The sequence below is a fragment of the Canis lupus genome, chromosome 13 (assembly GCF_048164855.1).
Source record: "Canis lupus baileyi chromosome 13, mCanLup2.hap1, whole genome shotgun sequence".
NCBI lineage: Eukaryota > Metazoa > Chordata > Mammalia > Carnivora > Canidae > Canis > Canis lupus.
In genome coordinates, this window is record NC_132850.1 from 24,704,560 (window position 1) to 24,728,388 (window position 23,829).

Sequence of the window (23,829 nt, forward strand, 5' to 3'; positions counted from 1 at the left end):
TCAGGTTAATAAAACATTTAAAATTCTGTGAAAATTAAATGAAAAACAGTAACTTTAAAAAGAATGGATTTCTTCAGATCAGGATACGTTAACCTTACAAAAAGCTAGTGGAGCAGATATACTTTATGATACAATTCTCAGATTCTCGTGGTATCCCTAGATAGGTAAGTACTATATTATTTTTTTCAAGTTTAAATTTTAAGACATCTTTTTAAAAAACTGATTATTTATTTATTCATTCATGAGAGACACACAAAGAGAGGCAGAGGGAGATGGAGGCTCCCTGCAGGGAGCCCCAGGTGGGACTTGATCCCAGGACCCCGGAATCACAACAGGAGCCGAAGGCAGATGCTCAACCACTGAGCCACGCAGGCGTCCCAAATTTTAAGACACTTGTTGTCAAGATGGAAAAGTTAAAAACTGAATATACCATTTATATTCATATTATTGTGAGCTAGAATGCATGTTCACATAGAGCTGGTTGAAATCTGACTTCTTAGGGGGAAATGGAGAATTGGGGGAAAGCGTTCTAAGAAATTAATAATCTGAGCAAAATTATAGGTGGATGTTTAGCTTACTTAGGGAAGCACTTGGTTTTTGAAAGCCCTCTAGCAGCACACATTTTTATATAACCTTCTCAATATAAGTGAGCCTATTTCATAAAGCAACTCTGTAAGATTCTAAAGGTGTATTTGATGCCAACAGTTTTATACCCTCTGTGTGTTTTGCCATTCTAATTATTGGTTGTTTTGCCCTACTTCCATTCAAAAACAATATAGCAGTCGCCCATATAAACTATATTTTTTCTTAAAGCCATTAATGTTACTGGTACTTAAAAAGTAACACAACCATTGCCTTAAAACATTTTATGGTTTAGATTGTCACCAATTCAGAATTATTTTCTACTCTCTGCATTCCTAAACAGGGAATTTTATTGCACTGATCTGAGATTCTGAAATTTCTATGTGAATTCTTGGAAGATACAATATATTATGATATGCAGTGGAGTTTGTATCCTGCCTTAAGAGTGAGACGAGATGTTTGAAAAGGTAAAGAAGAAAAACAGGAAAAAAAAATAGTTCCCATCAAGATCTCACTCTTTTTTTCGTAAGAGTAGTTGAAACCTTATTATAGGAACTCATTTGTAATATCTGGGAGGATATTCCAAAGGATTTCCTTTGTAAACCCACTTCTCTAGTGGCCATTCCACCCTAACCTGTCAACCTCAAAATTACTCGTGCATCTCAGTGGCTGCCTGCAGAATGTGTAGGATGTTTTCATGTTTAACATCTATCGGTAAGGTTTCTTTGTTTTAGTCCATAACTGTTCTCTGTGCCTTGAGGGGATACATCATTCACCCAGAATGGGACTAGCCAATGAATGCTTTATAGAAGCTCATAAAAAATATATGTTTAATTGAATTAAGGGAAAGAAAAAAAAAACCCAAAGCTTCTTGACTTAATAAAAATTGTTGCGGTTCTAAAAAAAAAAAAAAAGTATGTAATTTGAGAGAGAAGGATTTTTTTTTCATATAGACCACATTCTAAAGAAAGTTTGTGATCTGAAAGCAGACTCCTTTTCAGAGATTAGCCACAGGAGTCCCAAGAAAACTTAGGTGGATACTGTAAAAGGGAGTATATATGGTGAGTGGGGTCCACCAGGGACTTAAAACTGAGATGGTGTCAAAAGCTACCTCTGGGAGTGATCCCTGGCCAGAAATAGATGTCCACTCTCAATTATTCATATCTAGGCTTCTCTTTATTATTTTATTATTTTGTGTAATAACTATGTAGTAGCAGTGTAGGTTCACTAATTATACTTGTAGTATAATTACAAGAATACAGGGAAAATCAGCATGGAATATTTGAAATGTATGGGGCTCCAACTATATTAAAGTTAGCCAATAAAAAAAAATGACTCATTGTTTTAATTCCAAATTTGTTTGCTTTTGTAAGTACTGCTGTAGCTGCTTCTTCCACTATAAAATCTGTTATGAACAAGATAAATCACATTGGAAACTATCTTTCTGTGGCAGTTTCTTTAAAATCTGAGGCTATAATCATATTTCCACCCTTTCAAGATATTAAATGTAATGATTCATTTTATCATATTAAGACGATTCACCCTAAAATGAGAAATAGTGGTATGTGGAAATGTTGAACAGAAAACTCTTGTTCCACTTAATTTTTTCCACTTCTCTGTTAACACTTTTTAGAAATCGCACTGTTTTGCTTTCTTGGGAATCCCTTCACTGGAAGATAGACGTTTAAATGATTCCTCAACTACTGTAGACCGTAGGATGTAATAAGCATGAATCCTACAGCTTTTCTAGATTCTCTGCATTCATAGGATTTGCCTTTCTAGTAGAGAAGAAACTACATGTCTTTGTGGATGTTAGCAAATTCCTTTGATTCTGAAACCTACTCCAGGCAGTTAATTTAGTGGGAAAGTTATGGTATCTGAATTGCTATGAATACAGAATGTTCATGAATTTTGGGAGGTATTCCTGCAATTGCATCCAGAGCCCTAAAGTGCAGAAATAAAACTGAGTCTGTAATTTCCAAGCAACACAGAACAGGCCATGAAAGAAAATTTTAACTGCAATTGCCTTCCTCAGTACCCTAGAGCTCACCGTTATTAAAGCCATAGGTCTCTGGCTACTGTCACAAGCAGGCAATAGTTGATCAAAACCAACTTGTGCTGGGTAATACATCTTTTCCACAGTATGCAGGTTTTTTTTTTTTTTTAAAGGGGAAAAATAAGTCCTCCTTTATGGGCCTACGTTTTCCATGGATCGGATCCAGTTGTTGCTACTGGAAGTGCAGCTTTCCACCTCCTGCTATGTGCCCTGGTCTGTGCCCCGCAGGCCTGGGCACAGGAGGAGGGCGCTGTACCTGGAAGGCATCGTCCACGTGGCTTCCACTCTGCTACCTGCCGGTTTCTCAGCCTCCAGATGTTGACTCCTGTCCCCTGTTGACTCCTGTCACATCGTTATAGCTTCGCAGGAGTGACTTAGTCACTGTGCTGCTGTCTTGGGAAAGGGTCAGGACAGCTTTCTTTTCATCAGTGTATCCCTTTGAGTAAAACTAAGGGTGACACATAATTGTAATCACGTTCCTTTCTAAATGTCTTACACAGATTTTATAGTAAGATCATTTATTAGCCTTACACCATCACGGTGAGATAGTGGGGCAGGTATTATCCTCATTTTAGACATGGGCATCTAAACATCTGTAGTAGTTGTGCAGCTACAGCTCACATTTATAACCCAGTCATTTTGTCCCGAGAGAAAGAAATGATGGCTTAATCATTCTCTTTGTGGGGAGACAAAAGGCAGCCTCATAAGAAAATCTCAGGTAAAGCTACAGACTCCAGTGGAAACGCTAGGAGTGCAAAGTTGGGATCTACCCCCAGAATTCTCTAGGGAACAGGAGTTAGGTCTTCAATTTAACTTCTGTTACCATGGGGATTGCTGATGGAACAGTAAATACAGATCATCCTGTATCTGGGAATGGAGGCGTGTATGCGTTATATTCCAGAGTGGTCGGGAATGTCACCTTCTACAGCGATGACCAGTCCCTTCTTTTCTTATCTGTTTAAGGATTTCTCAGCGCGCGCGCGCACACACACACACACACACACACACACACAGAGGATCACTTGAGTTATTTCTCTTTCCCTTTAGGAATGAGTTCTTAGGAAAGACATTCTCTAAGGGTAACTCTTGGTCTACCCTTGGACAGGTTGCAACAAAACTTCCCTTTTCACTCTGCTTGAAAGAGTTGGGAAAGGTATCACAGAGTGGCAACAGCCTTATCTTGGATTTGAAGGAGGAGCGTAGGCACCATCCAGAGTGGGTCCCAGTATTTTCAACCTTCCCCTCCTCCTGCCACTCTAATGTATCTTCATGTTATTGTAACTACAGATGAAAATTTTCTTTTTCTGCAACTTCAGAGAAGGCCCCAGGGCATCCATTATTCCAGGAGCAATAGGATAATCATTAGGATATTCAACAAGAAAAATGTTAATTTGCAATTCTGTTTTAAAAAAAATCTACTCTAGCTCATATATACACCGAACATCTCTCTGGAGCTTATTGCTTCTCTTCTCACGTGTTTTATTTCATATATATATATATATTAGTCATGGTTACCCCCAATTCTGGAAACCTCTCTTCCTGTATTTCTTTAGGACCATTATATGGCATCTTTTAAGGTTCTTTTTTTAGACTCCGTTTCTAATGTTGAAATTGCAACATCCGAATTTTTAAAACACATCAGACTCTATTAGTGAAGAACAGATAGCTTCCCCTCATTGTATCCTGCTAATTACTAATTGCAATCTCTTATCTTGCTCTCCAGCCTGTTCTTCAATTCAATTTGGGGATAATGAAGTAGTTTTCTGGGGACATGTCAGAAATGATCAGGAGACTCAGATGTCATTTCCAGCAGATCCACACCTTGGCTTTTAGGTGTGGCTTCGTTTCAGTGATAAAACTTTCCCTTCCAAGAGCTCCTGCCAGTACAGAGTCCAAGGACCTGGTGTAAAACTTGTCTGACGAACATCTTTACCTTATTTCATTAACTTAAGGGAATAGACATCATTCATGACAGTCTTTCTCCCTAACTGTATTGTAAAAACACTAGACTTTCACGTCTTCATCTTGTCTTCACTGGCTGATTCTATTCACACCTTCCCCGTCTTAGAATCAGCCTGCCTCTCTGCACTCCATCAATGACATATCTTTCCTTCCAGTCACCCACAGACTCTTAAAAAATATAGTCTAAAAAAAATATATATATATATAGTCTAGCTTCCTGCCTCCTCTTACTTTGTTTACTTTTTAGTCACTCCCATTATTGTCTGCTCTGTGCCCCTGAAATGGCAATCCTGAGAATACTCAGTGTATCTTCATTGTTGAGTTGCCTGACCTCTGTTGAATCACTCTCAAACAAAATCTGTGCTTCTATGACCTTGTTGAACACTGAATCATTATTAAAACTCTACAGTAGTGGCTCTTAAGATACTCTTTTTTTCTAGTTCTCATGCATCTGATTTATTTTTTGTTGAATGATCCCCTTTCTTTGGTCCTTAAAGAACAATAGCATTTGGCCTTGGATTTCTCCTTCCATTTCATTCACTGTCCCTGGATCATATCCTTGGTATGTTATTCTTAATTCTCAAGGTCTCTAGGTAGATACAAATTTATACAGACCTTTCTCACAGGAGTGAGAAAAAAAATGGTATAAAAATCACTACCGGGGATCCCTGGGTGGTGCAGCGGTTTAGCGCCTGCCTTTGGCCCAGGGCGCGATCCTGGAGACCCAGGATCGAATCCCTCGTCGGGCTCCCGGTGCATGGAGCCTGCTTCTCCCTCTGCCTGTGTCTCTGCCTCTCTCTCTCTCTCTCTCTGTGACTATCATAAATAAAAAATAAAATAAAAATTAAAAAAAATCACTACCATCTCTGTTCTTTAAAAAAAATTAAGCAAGTATTTGAAATTTTGTGCAACAGCTAAAAAAGTCCAGGTCCTTAAAATCTGTTAACTTTTTTCCCCTGGAGGATGGCTACCTATATTTTAATCCTCTACGCTTTTATTAATTATAAGAATCTACTCTATCTGTTACTGATTATTGGTGCCATAGTTCGCCCAGGCACTAAGAGAAAACCCAGATTATCAGAGCATCTTCTTTTAAAGATAGAGGCTGCAGACGTAACCAGCTTCTGGGAAGTATAAAATGTTCTCTTTCTCTCTAGTAACACTCTTACCAGAAAATGCTGCACGCTCTGTCCCATGTACACATGCTAAATCAGGTACGTCCCAGGCCACTAGGAAACTCAGATTGCACTCGGTGCCTGAGGGGCTAATTCATTTGGATTATTATTGCAAATACTTAGGAGTCTCTACTGTGAGGAGGCAGTCTGGATGCTGGGGGATCAAAATCTGTGTCTAGGGGAGATAAAATGAAAGAGAAGCTGCTTGAACAGTAGTATGTCCTTCTTTCTGCATAGTTTTCACTACAGGCAATGTTAAGTTGGATCAGCATTTCTGTACACCAGCAATCAGATGGTGCTAAGAAACAGCTGCTTCTGTTAGACCCGGCATCCGCATTCTAATTTGCCTCAGACCCCAGCCCTCTCTGATGTCCCCAAAGCAGCCTTAGTATCAGTTGCCAATTATTATCACAGTTACCTTTTATTTTTCTTAGAGTATAGTGAATAAATATCACCATGAAAAGCAGAAAGGATGTAGATCATCATATACTGGAGAGGAGGAAAATAGGAAAATTATTTATTTACTATTAAGGAGAATCCATCTCCATTGAGATTATTGTCGAGATTGTTTCTTTTACATGTAGTCAGCTTCACTCATGAATGTTATCTTTTCCATCCTTGATTGGTTTTCGGTTTATTATCTACCAAACCTTCTTGGCATCCTTATTGACCTCTTTATCCTCGGCATCCCGAAAATGATGCTGAATTGAATGTGTTTTGGTGGCTGCTATATTCATATTTTATTCCCATGTTTAATAACCAATGATTTACACCTGCTTATAAGATAGTAACAATAAAAACAAACTAAGGAAGTGAAATTATGTGATACGGAGTTAAGATTGGCATAGCCGACTCCACTACAAGAGCCCACAGGCATCACCTGCTTCAGCCCACGGCCTTCGCGCGGGCTTAGCGAGGAACAGCAAGAGCAGCAACAGCAGAGTGTCTGTAGTTTACAGATTACAGACCGCTTCCATGTGCATTTTATGCAATTGCATGAAGTCCAGAAATGCAGATGTTGCATTTTTTTTCTCCATCTTAAATTAATACAAAGTGAGGGCTTCTCAAGGGAAGACCCACCAGGAGGCTGAAGATGGGCAATCACAGCTGGGCCAGTGATGCCACTTGTAACACCACTCGCCGGACAGAATGTGAGAATACAACTCAGCGCCTCGAGGTCTAACGTTGGGGTGGAGGATGTGTGACACTGCCTCATGGGAAGCAGTAGCCAATGTCTACTTTGTTTTCAGTTTTCTCAATATGAACACTGTGAAGTCACTGCTTCGCTTTGTATTTTTATTGCATGAGCCTGGAGAGGGAAGGTGTTGGAAAACCCTTAAATTCTACAGTTTCGAAATTCCCAAACTTTAAAGCATTTTCTAAAAGGTTCTTGTGTCCAGGAAACAATTTGAGTGATTATTTTCATTGAGTGGTACTTCCTACAGGGAACCAATGTGAGAATTTGTTCATTTACCTGTATAAAGATAGACCAAGATTAAGCCCTGACCATGCGTATAATACCTATTTGATACTATGGGGGAAAGAAATAGAAGGACAAATTGGTTGGAAAGAAGAGGTATATCCGATCTTCTGTTTTATATTCTCAAGTATCTCCATGTGTTCATAGGATGGGAAATCACCTGGGTTGGGATGGTCATGAAAAGGGAGACTGCAAGTGGGTGCAGTGAGAGGGACTTCCCTGAGGCAGATTGATTGTGAGGATAAGATTGTTCATGGTATGTTGAATTGGAGCATTTCATCACAGAGATAGCCAGATGTGGCAGTTGGGATCTTGGTACTTCAACAGCAACAACAAAAAGGATTTATTTACCTATGGTAGAAGGATATTTGTCCTAAAAAAGTAATTCAGTCATGAATCTCTGGTTCCTTTGTGCAGATGTTATGCTTCCTATTGAAACAGTGATTGCTGCTAATAATACCTATTTGAACGCCAGCCTCAATGTGCCTTTTGTGCCCTTTCCTGAGACTATGGTCATCCCTCAATGCTGCTGCCAGGTCATCGCCAGCTGCTCAGCCTCAATTAGGATCCGTCCAGTAGATTTAGGGGTCATGCTTCAATGTGGGATTTGACTTGCAATTATCCATCACACAAGGAAATTGTTCTAATCAATCTATCTTTATTACCACTTTGATCATAATTCTAACTGCTCTGTTTTTATATAAGGTTGCCATTACCACCTGGGGCTTTTTCAGGACTCTGGAAGAATCAGGAAGCATTCAAGCATTTATACTTTGAAAAATTTCCTGTAAGAACTTTATAATACTTGTTTTTAAACCTTCCAAAGTACCTCTCTGTAGTTCTTGCCTATTAAATCGAGCACTTAGTCCTGGACTCATAGATAACAACTTCTAAAGTTTATCTGGACCAAGTTCTGGATCTCAGAAATACGAATGCCCAAACCACAATTAGCTAACTAAGTCATTTTTATATTTATGGTCTCTGGACATAGAAATTTCTCAGTTTCTCTTTAGCACATTTTCCTGAAATTGAGCAGCCCTGAATATCGGGAACGTTTTTGTTAAATTAAAGACTTTGGGGGGCTATCTCTATTCTTTCCTGATTGGATCTGTCTGAGAGCACCTGATCAGAATTGTACACTGTCACTGGGACCCCTTCACCTCCTCTATAGCTGGTTATGTGAGCAAAGTTCATTTGGATTGCCCACAGTTGTATTTTTCCACTCCTTTACCTATTTTTGACATTCATTCCTGAATGTTCTCTTAGCTTTTTATTTTAAGTTCCCATTTTAAAATACAGATACACGCTAGGCACAAGGTTCCTGCAGCACAACCTCCAGTAACCTGGATGGCCAAAAGCGTTGGCCTTACTTACTGTGTCCTTCTTTTTGTTTTGTCATTTACCTGCTTCTCTATATCGCCGTAATATGTTTTGTGTTTATAACAGCACTTTATTGTTAATACACATCAGGTCCCACCATCATATTGCTGCTGCACTTTGGTTTCTATTTCTTTCCGAGAGGTTCTTGGTTCTTATTATGCAGTAGGTGAAAAAAAAAAAAAAAGGTCAGAATTCTATTAAAACAAACAAATAAGTCTCAGTGTTTAGCATTTTATCTTTATTATTTGTGAGTGAAAGACAGGTAACCTAATCAAGTAAGCAAATGACAGGATTTAAAATAGCTTCCTTTAGAAAAGAGATCTTGGAGTTAAATGATCTCAGTAGCTGAGATAAAACATGCCCCCGATGGACTGTGGCAGCGAAGATTTGTCAGTAGAGTTGACTCTCGTCAGCCCAATCTATCGGCCTGATGGGCTGCCATTAAATCATCAGAGTACGGATATGATTAAGTACACCCGATAGTGGCAAATGAGATGTGCATGTGGTTTTAACATGATCACTTTTAACACTGACAGCGCCCAGGGTCTCAGTTTATGGTTAAACTATGTGGGGTGACTGTACTCTTGCTATCCTGACCTCAAACTCTCATAGAAGGGTTAATCACAGCACAAAAGGTAGAGTAACTTGCCTGTAGTCTACAAGTGATGGAGCTGGAAAGGGAGAAAAGGGAAAGCCTTTATGAGTAAAGGCTGGAGTCCATGCTCTTGAACTGTACTCTAGGTTTTTCTCACCGAAAGAAATGACGGTGAGAGCTGCCAATTACTGAGGCCTTTCGCTGTGCCAGGATCGGCCCTCTTTACATGCACCATCTCATCTATGCTTCACTGAAACCTTCAGGGTATATATAGTTCACTACCTTGTTTAGCAGATGAACATCCTGACACTCAGGAGAATAAGAAGCACATATAGTGACTCATCTGGACTGTTTCTTTCTATAAAGCCTATGCTCATTAACATAAGTATCAAGATAACTGAAAAGCATTAGAATTAATATTTCTTTCTACTTTGTATTCTTCTTGATTCTCCATTCTATTGTGATTTCTGGACCAGTGAAGATGTGCTGCTACTTTGAGTTGATTAAAAATTAATTTTCATCCCTATTATTATATTTCACAGAAGCTCGAGTCTAATCCAAATTCATGTTAACAAACTAGCACTCTATTTTGTAATTATTCATAGAGAGCTTTAGAGCTTTTAAAAATTAATATTAATTAAAGAGGAAATCTATGAAAGAATTACTTTGCAATACCAAAGTATATTGGAAATACTGAACTATTAATTCTCCATTAAAAAAAGTGAGTTCATAAAGTTTACAATTCTACATTCAAACATTTAACTTGAATATATATAAGAGCATTTGAATTTATTCCTGGCTATTAGAGGAGCAAAGAGATTCTAGTAAGTTTTCAAAATCAAGAAGAGTTTAATTCCATAGCCTAGTTATGAAAAAAAAAGTCAAATGCGTGCAGTAAATCCATTTCTATCACATTTTATATTATACCACTCTTAAATGATTGCATTACCTAGCAATACATGCTAATGAGACATTATTGATTCTCATTTTCAGGGATACTATGACACCATGGATGCTGGTTACATGGATGAAGAAGGCTATTTGTATGTTATGTCTCGAGTTGATGACGTGATAAATGTTGCAGGTCACAGGATTTCTGCAGGTGCTATTGAAGAGGTATTGATGAATATGAATTTTCTGTTCCAGGTAGTATTTAGAGACAGAGGTGAACTGAAGTTAAGTCAGTGTATCTGGAAAATTACTGTTCCCTTCGTTTGAAGCAGAGGCTGGGTTACCTGTACCTCTCTCACCTCACTTCCTCTTGTATAAATCGTCCTATTCTCCACACTCCCCAGTCTCTGGGTGGTAGGGGGTGGAATTTGAAGAAGCTACATATTTGTGCTATTTATAGGAGAGCTTATCTACTTTTGCTTCTTGATACTACTTGCATTGCCTCTAGCTTCTTGATTTTCTCTTGCTTGATAACCAGGTTTGTGTATAGTCTTTAACTGGTGGGAGATTTAAATATTTTATTGTACTCTTAAATCCTGAGAATTTTTTCTAATGTAAATACATTGTCACCAAGTCCCCAGAAGAACTTTTTTTTAATGTTTTTAATTTGTACATTTACATAGAGTAAAATCTACTTTATTGCTGTTCGGTACTATGAGTACCGAACCGAATACAAATATACTATACTTGTATAGATTCTTGGAACCTTTACCACAGAGAGAATACAGAAAAATGTCAGCACTGCCAAAGAATTCTCTCGTAACATTACCTTTGTATTCTGGTGCTCCCCATCCCTAACCCCTGGTGACTACTGATTTTTCCATTTCTATGTTTTTGCTTCTCTAGGATGTCATAGAAATGTAATAATATAGCATGTAACATTTGAGACTGGGTTATATCATTTAGGAAAATACATTCGAGATCCATCCAAATTGTTGTATATCAATAATTTGTCCTTTTATATTGCTATGTGGTATTCCATTAGTGGATGTATTAACCAGGCTCTGTATCCATTCACTCACTGAAGGATATTTGGATTGTTTCTAGTTTGAAGTAATTTTAAATAACTCTGTTATATGCATTCATGTACAAGTTTTTGGGCAAAATTAGTTTTTATTTTTCTATGATAAGTAACCATAGTGAGTTGGCTGGGTCACGTGGTAAATATATATGTTTAAGTTTATAAGAAACTGTCAAACTGTTTTCCAGAGTGGCTTCACAATTTTACATTCCTGCCGGCAGTGTTTGAGGGTTTCTGTTTCTTCCTGTCTTTATTAAAACTTGGAGTTGTGTCATTATCCTTATTTTAACCATTCTAATGGATATGTAGTGGCATCTCATTGCTTTCAATTTGGTTTGCCATAATGACTTAATGATGTTGGGCATCTTTTGACATGCTTATTTCTCATCCAGATAACTTCTTTGGTAAATACCTGTGGGAATCTTCTGCCCATTTTTTTTTTTTTTAAATTGAGTTGTTTTTTGTTGTTCAGTTTTGAGAGTCTTTTATCTGATACATGATTTGCAAATATCATCTTCCAGTCTGTGACTAGTCTTTTTATTTTCTTAAAGATGTCCTTCACAGGGGCGCCAGGGTGGCTCAGCGGTTGAGCATATGCTTTGGCTCGGGGCGTGATCCTGGAGACCCGGCATCGAGTCCCACATTGGGCTCCCTGCGTGGAGCCTGCTTCTCCTTCTGCCTGTGTCTCTGCCTCTCTCTCTCTCTCTCTCTCTCTCATGAATAAATAAGTAAAATCTTTAACAACAACAACAAAAAAGATGTACTTCACAGAAGTATTTTTCATATTGATGAGGTCAAGTGACATTCTTTTTTTTTTTTTTTTTTTTTTTTTAACAAATCATGATTCTGGTATTGTATCTTAGAACTCTTTCCTAACCCAAGGTCATAACAGTTCTTTGTTTTGACCTAAGAATTTTCTAGTTTCATGTTTTGCATTTACTTTATTATTTTAAATTTACTTTATTTTACATTTCAGATCAGTTTACATTTACATTTTGAGTTTTCGTGTGTGTATGGTGCAAGTTGTAGAGTGAGGATTATTATTTTTTTGAAATATGGATGTCAGGTGTTCGAAGCATCGATTATTGCAAAGACTGCTTTTCTTCCTTGAATTTCCTTTTTACTTTTGTCCAAATCAGCTGACAGTATTTGAGTGGATCTATTTCTAGAGTATCTCTTCCGTTTCATTATTCTATGTGTTATCCTTTTACCAGTACCATTCTGTCTTGATATTGTAGTTTCATAGAATGCCTTAAGTTGAATAGTGTCCACATTTGCTCTTCTTTTTCAAAATTGTTGTTGGATGTTCCAGTTTATTTACTTTTCCATATATATTTTAGAATGAACTTTTTATAGTTATAATGAATTTTGATTGTGACTGCATTAAATCTATAGATACTTTTGGGAAAAATTGTTATTTGACTTATACTGAATCTTCCAATCCAAGAGTCTTATATATGTCTTCATTTCTTTAGGTCTTTTTTGATATGTTTCATCAACATTTTTTATTTTTTAGTATACAGATTCTGAGCTTATTTTGTTAGAGTTATACCTAAGTATTTAATTTTTTAGCTACTGTAAACAGAATCTTTTTTAAAATCTAAGTTTACAAATTTTCACTGCTAGTGGATAGAAATACTGTTGACTTCTTTGAACTGCTATGTATCTTTTATTGATTCCTTGAGATTTCCTATATAGATAATCATGTTGTCTGTGAATAGAGATAATTTTATTGCTTTCTTTTCAGTCTGAATGCCTTTTATTCCTTTATCTTGCCTTCTTGAACTGGTTAAAATTTCCAGTATGATATTGAATAACAGTGGTGAGAACAGATACCCTTGTCTTATTTCCGAACTTAGGGTAAAAACATTCAGTGCCTTACCATTAAGAATCATGTTCCTTGTAGGTGTTTCCGTAGATAAACTTTATCAAATCACGATGTTCATTCTATTCCTAATTTGATGAGATTTAAAAAAAATCTTGAATGAATGCTGAATTTTTGCCTAATGCTTTTTCTGCTTTTATTGATATGATCCATGTGGCTTCTTAAAAGCCTTTTAATACATGGATTGCATTAATTAATTTTCAAGTGTTCAGCCTTGCATTACTGGGATAAACCTTACTTGTTGCAATGTCTTTATATATTGATTTTTTTTAAACATCTATAGTCATTTTCTTTGTTCTGAAGTTGGTTATGTGTGGTAATCACATAGCCATTCCATCTTTTATTGAATAGTGTTTGAATCATATATCTTTTGTCATCCTTTCATTTGGATCATTGTGGGTTATTATGGATCTATGCAGATCCATCATCTGGGTCATTATTCTTTTTATGGACTTTTTGTAGATAGCATACAGTTAGGTCTTACTTTTATTTTTATCCAATCTGACAATATCTATTTTTTAAGTGGTGTTTTCAGACCACTTAACATTTAAATAAATTATTCATATATTTATATTATGCCTATCAGTTTATTCGTTTTCTTTTTGCCTTTTCTTCATTTTTCTCTTATACATTTTTCTCTCTTCCTTCAAGTCATTTCATTTTCTTTTGTAGCTTCTGTTTCTTTACTGAGAACTTCTCTGATTCCTTTCCCTCCAAGAATGTTTGCCCATTCTTATTGGACCATGGCTATTGTTGTTTTTTTTAATATTCATCTCTGTTAATTTTATTCTGAATATGTAAATGAGGTGTTATGGGTCAAAGACAGATTTCTTGATAATAAATATGTCATTCTCTCTTACGCAAGGCCATAGCCTTAGGTCCTATATAAATGTCAGACACTTCATAGATGAGAGATGAGTAAGATAATATTTGTCTGCTTATAAGGGAGAAGAAAGCATTGATCTTCCATCCCTCATCAGAAAGTCTCCTTCAAAACATAAGGGCCTTAATCCAAACTCCAACTCTTTGATATGTAAATAAAATCTCTCTAGGAGCCAGATAGCCCTGTGTGTCTCAACTCTTACAACTTAGAGATGTTTCCAAGTTCTGAGGCTTCATCTTTGTTTGACATGTAAATACCTAGGAAGTTAATGAGCCACTCTCCCCAGCACGTTGTGAGTTTAACCCTAGGGAACTAGTCTAGTCTAGACTTTGATAATTTTGCCATCCCAGGGAAATTAGAAAAGTTTTATTATCCTTTCAGACCAGAGTAATTAACCCAACAATCAGCTATACATCAAATTCTCATAAATAAATGAATAAAAATAATAAAAAGAATAAAGATTCTTGGGAGGCTAGGGCTTTATATAACAGCAATGAGGAATTTAGGAAAGTTTTTAATCCCCCTGCCACCATTATAATAGCTGCATTAAAATGTTTGTCTGATAATTCTAAAATTTGGGTCATCTTGGTGTTTGTGTGTATTAATTAATAGTCTTTTATCTTAAGAGATGTTTAGGTTTTCTTGGTTCCTTTTACGTCCAGTAACTTTTGATTCTATCCTAGATATTTTGAATATTACATTGTGAAGTGCTGAATCCTGTTAAAATCACCTGGATTTGTGTTCTTGTGATTACCTATTTTAGTTAAGGTCAGATCACCTGTCCTTACTCACTTCCTATGGACTGTGGTTCCAATGTTAATTTAATTTTCAGTCTCTGAAGCGCTATTTTGGTTCATCTCACTTGTGTCTCTCCTAGAGGCCAATGTGAAACTCGAGTTAAATGTTCAGGATCTTCACTGTGCTGGTTCTGATTGGACTCATGCATGCACATATCTGGGGTAGGCTCAGGACTTCATACACAGATTTGAAGTATCCCTTTGTCCAGCTCCTTCTTCTCCATAATCTACTCTTCACTTTCTGATTTCCAGGGTTGCCCATTGCTGCTCTCTTGGGTAAAAAGTCAGGACTTTGCACTCCCTCTGTTTTTATTAGGGTTCAATACTGCATGTCCTACATGCACTGCATGCCTGGGCAGAGGATGAGACAGTCTCTTTGATAGCACTCTCTTAGTGGAGAGCAGAGCAGGTCAACAGTGATCTACTTCGGAACTGTATGACTGCTCTTGCCGGGGAGGGGGGCCAAATGGCACTGAATCTTTCTAGGCTCCCATAGTCTGTGTGTGTTTGGGACAGGGGTCCCTCGGGACTCCATCCCACAGGATGCACACCAGCAGTGGAGAAGAAAGGACATTGCTCTTTTGCCAGCACTCACTTGGAGTAGGGCGTGGAGAGTCAACAAGATCGCTACAGCTCTGTAGGAAGGGAGAAGGGCACTGAGTCTTTGTTGGTGTTCACCTACAGTAGGGAGGTAAGAGGAAAAGGATTGTTTCCCAGATCCTCTGCTCCTTTCCCTGGGCTTCTGTAAAGGTCAACATTTCTTAGGGCTTTTCTGTCTGCACTTATTGGCAGTTCCACCTTTTGGGCTACTCAAGCACCCAGGTCAGAATATATAGGAGGCAAAACAAACACACAAACAAACAAACCATAATGACAACAAAACTCAAAATCTCCAAAGAAACAAGCAAAAAAGAGGGTTGTGTCTCAAGCTCTTATAATTCTAATAGAGTCATCTGATCTGTTTTTTTAGCCCAGGGTTTTTCATTACAATTATTAACATTATTAATCATTAACAATAGTTAAAGAGATAAGATAGAACATATTTATTCCATCGTTTTCAGAACCAAAAACCCAGAATTATTTTTAAATGGAATAGAGCAAACTGAAATTTAAATGAAAGAAAATGCTTAAAAATAATTCAGAGATGAGAGCATGCAGAATCAAAGTTGAGTTCTCCTTCTTATAACTTAAAGATGGTCACCTTCTTTAAAAGTCATACTTATTTATCATCAGGGAAAACCAAATAGCTTAACACCTCTTGTTATGTTGGCTTTGTGTGTGCGACAATGTAATATTATTTGAGTAAAAGGAAAATATTTTATATAATATTTTGGAATATGTGGCTTTGTATGCTATTATAATATTACCTTATTTTTAGCCTACTCTGAATTTTGCAATAACCTAAAATTGAAATTCAAGCTTCAAGTGTTTTGGCGTGTGGGCAAAAGGTGGTTCTGGTTGCATGAACTTTTAATTTCTTGCCTTCAGGAGATTACCTCTAATATTCACCTGCATTTCTGGCAGACTCAGCTAATCAAAATATGGAGATTACATATGCAAGGCTTTTATTATCAGTCAAAGTTCTTGGTTCTGTTTTATTTTTAGAACAAAAAAAGAGAAGTATCAACCTATTTAAATATATGCTTTAATACGTTTCTACTGACATCCTTCTCAGTGTATATAATCAGAGAATGAAACAGGCAGAAGGTAGACAGTAAAATGATAAAGTTGAAAAAAAAAAGTGTAATAGAATCATTGGTTTCCAACAGGAATTTTGTCACACACAGCACATAATAGGACACCCGTCAGCCCTCAAGCCTACTTGAAGTGAATGTCTCCCTTTATGTGAATTAAATGATTAACTCTATTGTATATTTATGTCTAATAAGAAAGTTAATACCTCAGTTCTTATCAGGTTTGTCTTCTTTATATTGGCATCTGTGAGAGAGTTTTAAACTAATATTCTTTCCTGTTTTTTTTCCCCACCTCTAGCAAAATTGCTTAACGTTGATAACTAATATGTATGTGAAACGTTCTCATTGATGACATAACCAACTTTTATTAAAATGTCCAAACCTTACTTTCTATGTAAATGCTTTCCAGGACTCTGACTAGGATTCTTAATTGTCAATTCTAATGCTGGATTTCTACTTTGAGTTTCTGAAATAGGACTTCAGGGTCTTAATTCATGGGACCCTCATTTGTAATAATTAGACTGGATGTTGTTTTCATAGATAGTGAAAATCTGTGTCTATACAGTTTCTTAAATTAAAATATGAAAAAAATAAATTGATTAAAACATGACAAGTGCTTTACCTTACATATGACTGAATCCAACAGAAATTCTATTAAAATTACAACATTAAAAACATTTCGGGAAACTGTATGTTCTTTTTTGTTCTCATCATAAGAAAATAGAGTTCTGGAATAGCTTTCTTGAATTGAGAGGATCTTATCCTTGCAGATCTCAACACATATAAGGGCCTTCTGTAACTATTAAGTAATAATCATCTCTTTTTGAAAGGTTGATTAATGTTTGAAGGCTTGACATCTAGCTAGACACTCGGGACACTTGGTGGAAGTTCAAAGTGTCCTTTCCTTAAGGAAAATTGGGTCTGAAATCTGCTAGTTCAGATCTTATGAGCCAAAATTCCTAGGAGCTAATGTGGTCCTTCATGCTTGGGTCTCTTTCACTGTTGTGGGCAGGCTTTCATGCAAAGACACTTCCAGAGAACAAATTAGGCTCTCTGTTTTCATTCTTTCACCTGTAACTTAAGTTTCATTTTGTTAAGTAATCCTACTGGTATCCTTGGGAACTTGGAAGTCTGGAGTTTAAAAACGGAACTTAAAGCCTAGGGCAGTGTTCATTGCAATTTGCCCTTTGGAAAGTTATTTGAACCAAAGTTTCTCTGTTTGTTTTCCAAGTTAGCTATTTTGTTTGCTATTTTTAGGAGTGAGTTCTTCAGGATTGAATATATTTCCATAAAATGTGTATTCAACAAAGATGCTATGTAATTTCAGTTCTGCCCAGCAATAAATGACTACTGAATTTAAATAGTTGTACAATTGCTGAATATTTTCCTGAGTACAAATATGAATATTGATGATAATGCAGAATCTGACAGTTTCCTAGATGACTCCAATATCAGAGGCAATGAAAAAGCATTCTTCTTCTTCCCACTGCAGAGACAATCTCTTGCCAAAGACTGGCTCATTGCATCTTATGTAGGTTCTTGATTTAAACTAATACTTCTAATATTAAAATACTTAAAAATATAATTCAGCCACTAAAGGCAAAGAACCTTTGAAATCCATTAAAATTTACACAAAAATGACAGTACCCCAGAAACAACAAATGACAGGCACTTACCAGGCCCATTTACCCTGTAATCTGTATTACCCTATCATCTGTATTTATACAGATATTCCTCAACTTGTTAAAGAGATCACATCTTGGTAAACCTATCATACATTGAAAATATCATAAATTGATAATGCATTTAATATACCTAACCTGCCAAACATCATAACTTAGCCTAACCTACCTTAAACATGCTCAGAACACCATTAGCCTACAGTTGGGCAAAATCACCTAACTCAAAGGACACTTTATCATAAGATGTTGAATACCTCATGTAGTTTCTTGATACGTACTGAAAATGAAAGCAGAATGGTTGTATGGGTACAGAGTGGTTGTGAGTGTTTCAGTTGTTTACACAGTGATCACTGACTGGGAGCTAAGGCTTCCTGCCACTGCCCAGTATCACAAGAAAGGATTGTGTGCTGCATACTGCTGGCCTGGGAAAAGACCAAAATTCAAAATGTGAAGTACAGTTTCTACTGCACATGTATCACTTTCACACAACCCTAAAGACGAAAAGTTGTAAGTTGGAACTATTGCACACGTTTGTGGTTTTTACCCCTCAAGTTGTATCATTTTTTTCAGATCTTAACTTTCAGTTAATCACAGATGCTTATGGATTTTATGTGGAGGAAATATATAAAAGTGGCTTTTGATATTTTTGCCCCCATAGGACATTTGTTTGGCTCCTGTCCCTTACATGTTGCCAAGACATACTTTGATGCTTTTCTTTTTAACGATTCAGTTGTTGAAATCATAATTTGGCATGTAGATATTATTTGTGGAGCCAACATAGAAAGCTGTCTCCTTCCCTTTATGGCATCTTTTTAACATTGATAGATTAATATAGTATTTTATCCATTATAATAATGAACCTCATTTACAGATGATATACAATTCTGGTAAATGATTATGTTGTTCACAGATTTTCAAGAATTTGGCCACAAATGAGGCAAAAAAAAAAATGTGAAGCTTTGATACTGAAGAAAACTGTGTTATGTATTACTTCTGATTTTAAAATAACCTTCCCAGAGCACCTGGGTGGCTCAGTGGCCTTTGGCTCATGTCTTGATCCCGGGGTCCTGGGATCAAGTCCTGCATCGTGTTCCCCAAGGGGAGCCTGCTTCTACCTCTGCTTATGTCTCTGCTTCTCTGTGTTTCTCATGAATAAATAAATATGTAAAATAAAATAAAATAAAATACCCTACCTGTATGGAAAACTTGGCAGCGTTTTCCCATCCACTTCTAAACATACTAACACTGAGGGTGGAAACATGGCGAAATGAAAACAATAAGGTGAAATAAGGACAAACTAGAAGGTTTGGTGTTTTGATTTAGTTAAAATTATAGTTATACTGGTTAGGTGACAAAATATCTGGATAATCGATTTTTTTAAATAGTAATTTGAACAGTTACATTGTCATTTTAAAAACCAAGGTAGTAGAGGCTTCTGACACCAGTGAAAAATTTAATATATATATTTTTCTTTTTGACAGTCAAAACTCTGGGTAGGCAGGTAAAAGTTTTTCCTCCACTCATTAAGGAACTCCTCAACCGTAATTACAGCATTGGGCCCACCAAGTCTATATCCTATCTGCTATGGACAAAATATTCTCTTCCAAAGACTGTGACTCACTATACTAACTACCAGTACAAATCTCTGGCAATAAAATTTGTCTCGAAGCATATGGACCTGAAACATAAATAAAATCTTAGCAAATGGGAAAGCTGTTGGAAGCACGTTGAAAGTTCAGATTGCAGCACTAGGAGAAGGTTGTGTTGTATGGTCTGGATAGTCAGTGTTTTACAGAAGCTTTTTAGTTAAGCCCAACTGATGGAAGATGAGGTGCACATCTCTGTCTCAGCAATGAAATTAATAAAATGTATAGCCCAAAAATCATTTATCTAACACATACTATCCTCAGCAGCGTAAGAGTCAAAAACTATGTGGATGGCAACTCTTACAACTCAGTATTTCAAAGTGGATGGTAACAATAGGATACAGGAGATGTTGATTTCTATGTTTATTTAGGGCCAGTGCGAGGTAGGGCATGGAGCTTGCACCAGTTTAGTAGTTCACGGAGTCTTCCAGGAACTCAGAGAAGAGACAGCTCATTCTCAACTTGGCATAATTAAAAGAAGACTTCATGGAAACTTGGGACTTGAAAGTGGCATGTCCCAGATTCCATTGGTTTTTCTCCTCTCTCTGGCTGTGCCTTTTTAGTCTAGTTGGGCAGCTTCTCCTTTTTCATGTAGCCATTAGATGTTCCCATTCCTTAGGACTTTCACTCTTCCCACTGCTTTCTCCCTAAATAATCAAATCTATGTCTAGTTTTTATCATCTATGCATTAATGACATTTAAATGTGCATCTCTAAATTAAGACTCCCATCAGATTCAACTGCCTCAACTTGGATATCTCAAAGGTGCTTCAGTGGAATATCTCCAAGACTTAATACATGATCATGCCTTCCAAGTCTAGCCTTTACTAGAATTTTCTGGCTTAGAAAATGGTACCACTATCCAATCAGCTATTCAAGCCAAAAAAAAAAAAAAACAAAAAAAAAACACAGAATCATTCTTAATTTCTCTTCTCTTTCTTCTTGCACCATACCCAATTTATCATAAAATTGTGTTTTTTTTTTTTTTTGTTTTTTTTTTACCTCTGAAGAAGGAAGCTATAGAGTCTTCATTACCCCCTGTCATAGCCTTAGACTACTGTGGTAGTCTCATGGGCAATTTCAATAAACTGTAATATACTCACCCATAACAATCCTCTCTTTGTTCTCCATGATGAACCCAAAGTACGTTTGTTTTTCAAAATACACTCTGAAGTAAAAGAAGCCAATCTGAAAAGAATACATACTTTATGATTCCAGCATTCTGAAAAAGGACTTTGGAGGCTCTGAAAAGATCAATGTTTTCCCAGGGCTGGCAAGAAGTAAGAACAAATAAGCAGAGCACAGGAGATTTTTTTAGGACAGTGAAACTATTCTGAAAAATGCAATATAATGGTGGATATATGTCATAAAACCCATAGAGTATATAACACCAAGCGTGAACTCTAATGTAAACGATGAACTAAGGTGGGAATGATGTGTTGGTTCATCAGTTCTAACAAATATACCACTCTGGTGAGGGGTTTTGAGAGGGGGGGAGGCTGTGCATATATGGTGGCAGGACATATATAGCAATTCTTTGTGCTTTCTACTCCATTTTTGCTGTAATCTAAAACTACTCTTAAAAATAAAGTCTCTTAAAAAAATCCACAAAGATCTTGTATCTCCTCCTCAACTCCTGAAAGTGTTTTATTGCCTTTCCAATGCTACTAAAATAAATTGGAAGTCCCTAGCACAGCCCCTTTCTACCTCTGCAGCCTCATTTCCTCTTGCACTTTTCTCAGTCTTGCTCTCTGCTTTCCAGCAATGTTAGCTTCTCTCAGGTTTGAATGGTTTGTGCCAAGTCCTTCCTCAGGGTTTTGCTCTGCCCCTCCACCTTGCCTAACCCATGTCTACTCATCCTGTAGGCCTGAGCTCATTGTCGTTTCCCGAAGGTTTCTCTGAGACTGGTAGGCTTCTGCTCTTGCCATATATTTTATATAAAAGCCCAGGTTTTTCTGGCTGCTTTTGCTGTAGTTCTCATATAAAAACCAAGGTATTTCCCCAGAGCCCTTGTCACTTTTATATTAAATATTCTTAATAATAAGTAGTCATGTTTATTAGCAAACAGTCTCATCCATTAGACTGTAAGCACTGTGAGACAGTGCTCTACCTCTTTTTGCTCACATTGAGCCTAGTGAAGTGGTTGGAACACAGAAGGATTTAGTAAATATTTGTTGAAAGAATTAATAGAAGAAAGAATGAGAAGTACCAAATGAGGGACTCCTGGGTGGCTCAGCATTTGAGCGCCTAACTTCAGCTCAGGTTGTGATCCCGGAGTCCTGGGATCGAGTCTCGAGTCTCTCATTGGGCTCCCAGCAGGGAGCCTGCTTCTCCCTCTGCCTATGTCTTTGCCTCTCTCTCTCTCTCTCTCTCTCTCTGTCTCTCATGAACAAATAAATACAATCTTAAAAAAAAAAGAGAGAGAGAGAGAGAGAGAGAAGTGCCAAATGACCTGTCAGTATATTGGGCACTGTTTTCTCTAGGTATTAGAGATTTGCAGTCACTGAGATACCTATTACTCTCTCAGAATAGAACAATCATTTTTAAAAGTACCATCATAGCAGAAATGTGTTTTTGTTTTTTTTTTTAACCCTAAGCTTCTGTATTTCATGTGGTTACTCTGCAGGTTCTTGTGATTCCAGATAGATAGCTGCTTTGTTCTTTAAGATATGTAGAGCTTAGGGTAAGCAGTATGAAAACGATTCCTCCACAGGGGTGATTATCTGATGTCAGGGCTTCATGCCATGCCCAGCTTTTACTTTCAAGTCAGAAAATCCTCTCTGGATGGGTGGTCACTCAATAAAACAAATGCTCTGCTCATGGCTCAGTAGCAGATACAGAAATAAAATCACTGTTTAGTCATGGGGCTGCCTTGGATTTCTCTGGAAAGTGCACTTATGGTAGCCAGCACTAAAGCCACATCACCATGAGGTCATCTGTTTTCGGATGCAATTTGTTCCCATGTGGTACCCACTGCCTAGTTGCCCTGACTTCGTTAATGAGCAAGTGAGATGAAGAAACAATTCCCTTACATTCCAGGTAAACAAGGCAATTTGTCTTAATTACTGCTAGCCTCTAGTGAGTGACTACCAAGGGGGACCTAACCATTCATTCACCCCAGTTGTAATGATCAGAATTGTGAATCAGTAGTAATTTCCACGCAGGCAGCTATAGGTTTTGAGTTCTCGGACATGTACTTTTTTCCCAATTGAAATACATACCTACATGTGTGTGTGTGTGTGTGTGTATGAATATATATATGTTTGCATGTCTATACACAATATATGTACACACACACATCTTTTCTAAATGAATGCTTTTCCTTATTACAGTCAGTCCTTTCCCATGGCACTGTGGCCGACTGTGCTGTTGTTGGCAAGGAAGATCCTCTGAAAGGTCACGTCCCCTTAGCACTCTGCGTGTTGAGAAAAGGTAAGAAGTCTTTGTCCTCCCTGGTGTTTGACCCTGAATGATTCACTAAAGTTAATTGGCTTATCATCTGAACTCTCTCCCTAGATATAAATACAACAGAGGAACAAGTTTTGGAAGAAATTGTAAAACATGTTCGACAGAGCATTGGCCCTGTGGCTGCTTTTCGAAATGCAGTGTTTGTCAAACAGTTACCCAAGACGAGGTCCGGCAAAATTCCCAGGTCGGCCCTGTCCGCCCTTGTCAATGGCAAGCCATATAAGGTGAATTGTCAAGAATGTTCGGACATGTTTCTCCCCACTTCTTTGGCAGTAATGTATATTTTTTAATGTTAAGGAAACTACATAGCTGCTCTCTAGGAATGCGGGTTGTGGAAACACAGATTAATTAAAAGCATATGCTTTATGCTTTGAGATGATAGTAGCCAGTGTGTGGAAATTCTTTCACTATTAGTAAGTATATCGGTTAAATTTAAACAACTTGTGGAAACGCAGTCTTACTGAATTAAAGACACAACTTCCTTCATTGTAGTCATTTATGTCTATTACTGAATGAGAAAGCAAACAATTGAGGCTGGGCTTATATACGCTTAACAGTTCTAATTGATGCATT

At 37.2% G+C, this 23,829-nt stretch overlaps 1 protein-coding gene across 1 annotated transcript in view; it reads left to right on the forward strand.

Moving 5' to 3' along the window:
* The window catches only part of ACSS3 (acyl-CoA synthetase short chain family member 3), a 142,226-nt gene that overhangs the window by 115,563 nt on the left and 2,834 nt on the right, over nt 1-23,829 (forward strand). The window contains exons 12-15 of the mRNA XM_072772926.1: nt 7,961-8,042; nt 10,224-10,346; nt 23,121-23,220; nt 23,305-23,480. Of these exons, the coding sequence (XP_072629027.1) occupies nt 7,961-8,042; nt 10,224-10,346; nt 23,121-23,220; nt 23,305-23,480 (481 nt within the window). The remainder of the gene's footprint in view (nt 1-7,960; nt 8,043-10,223; nt 10,347-23,120; nt 23,221-23,304; nt 23,481-23,829) is intronic.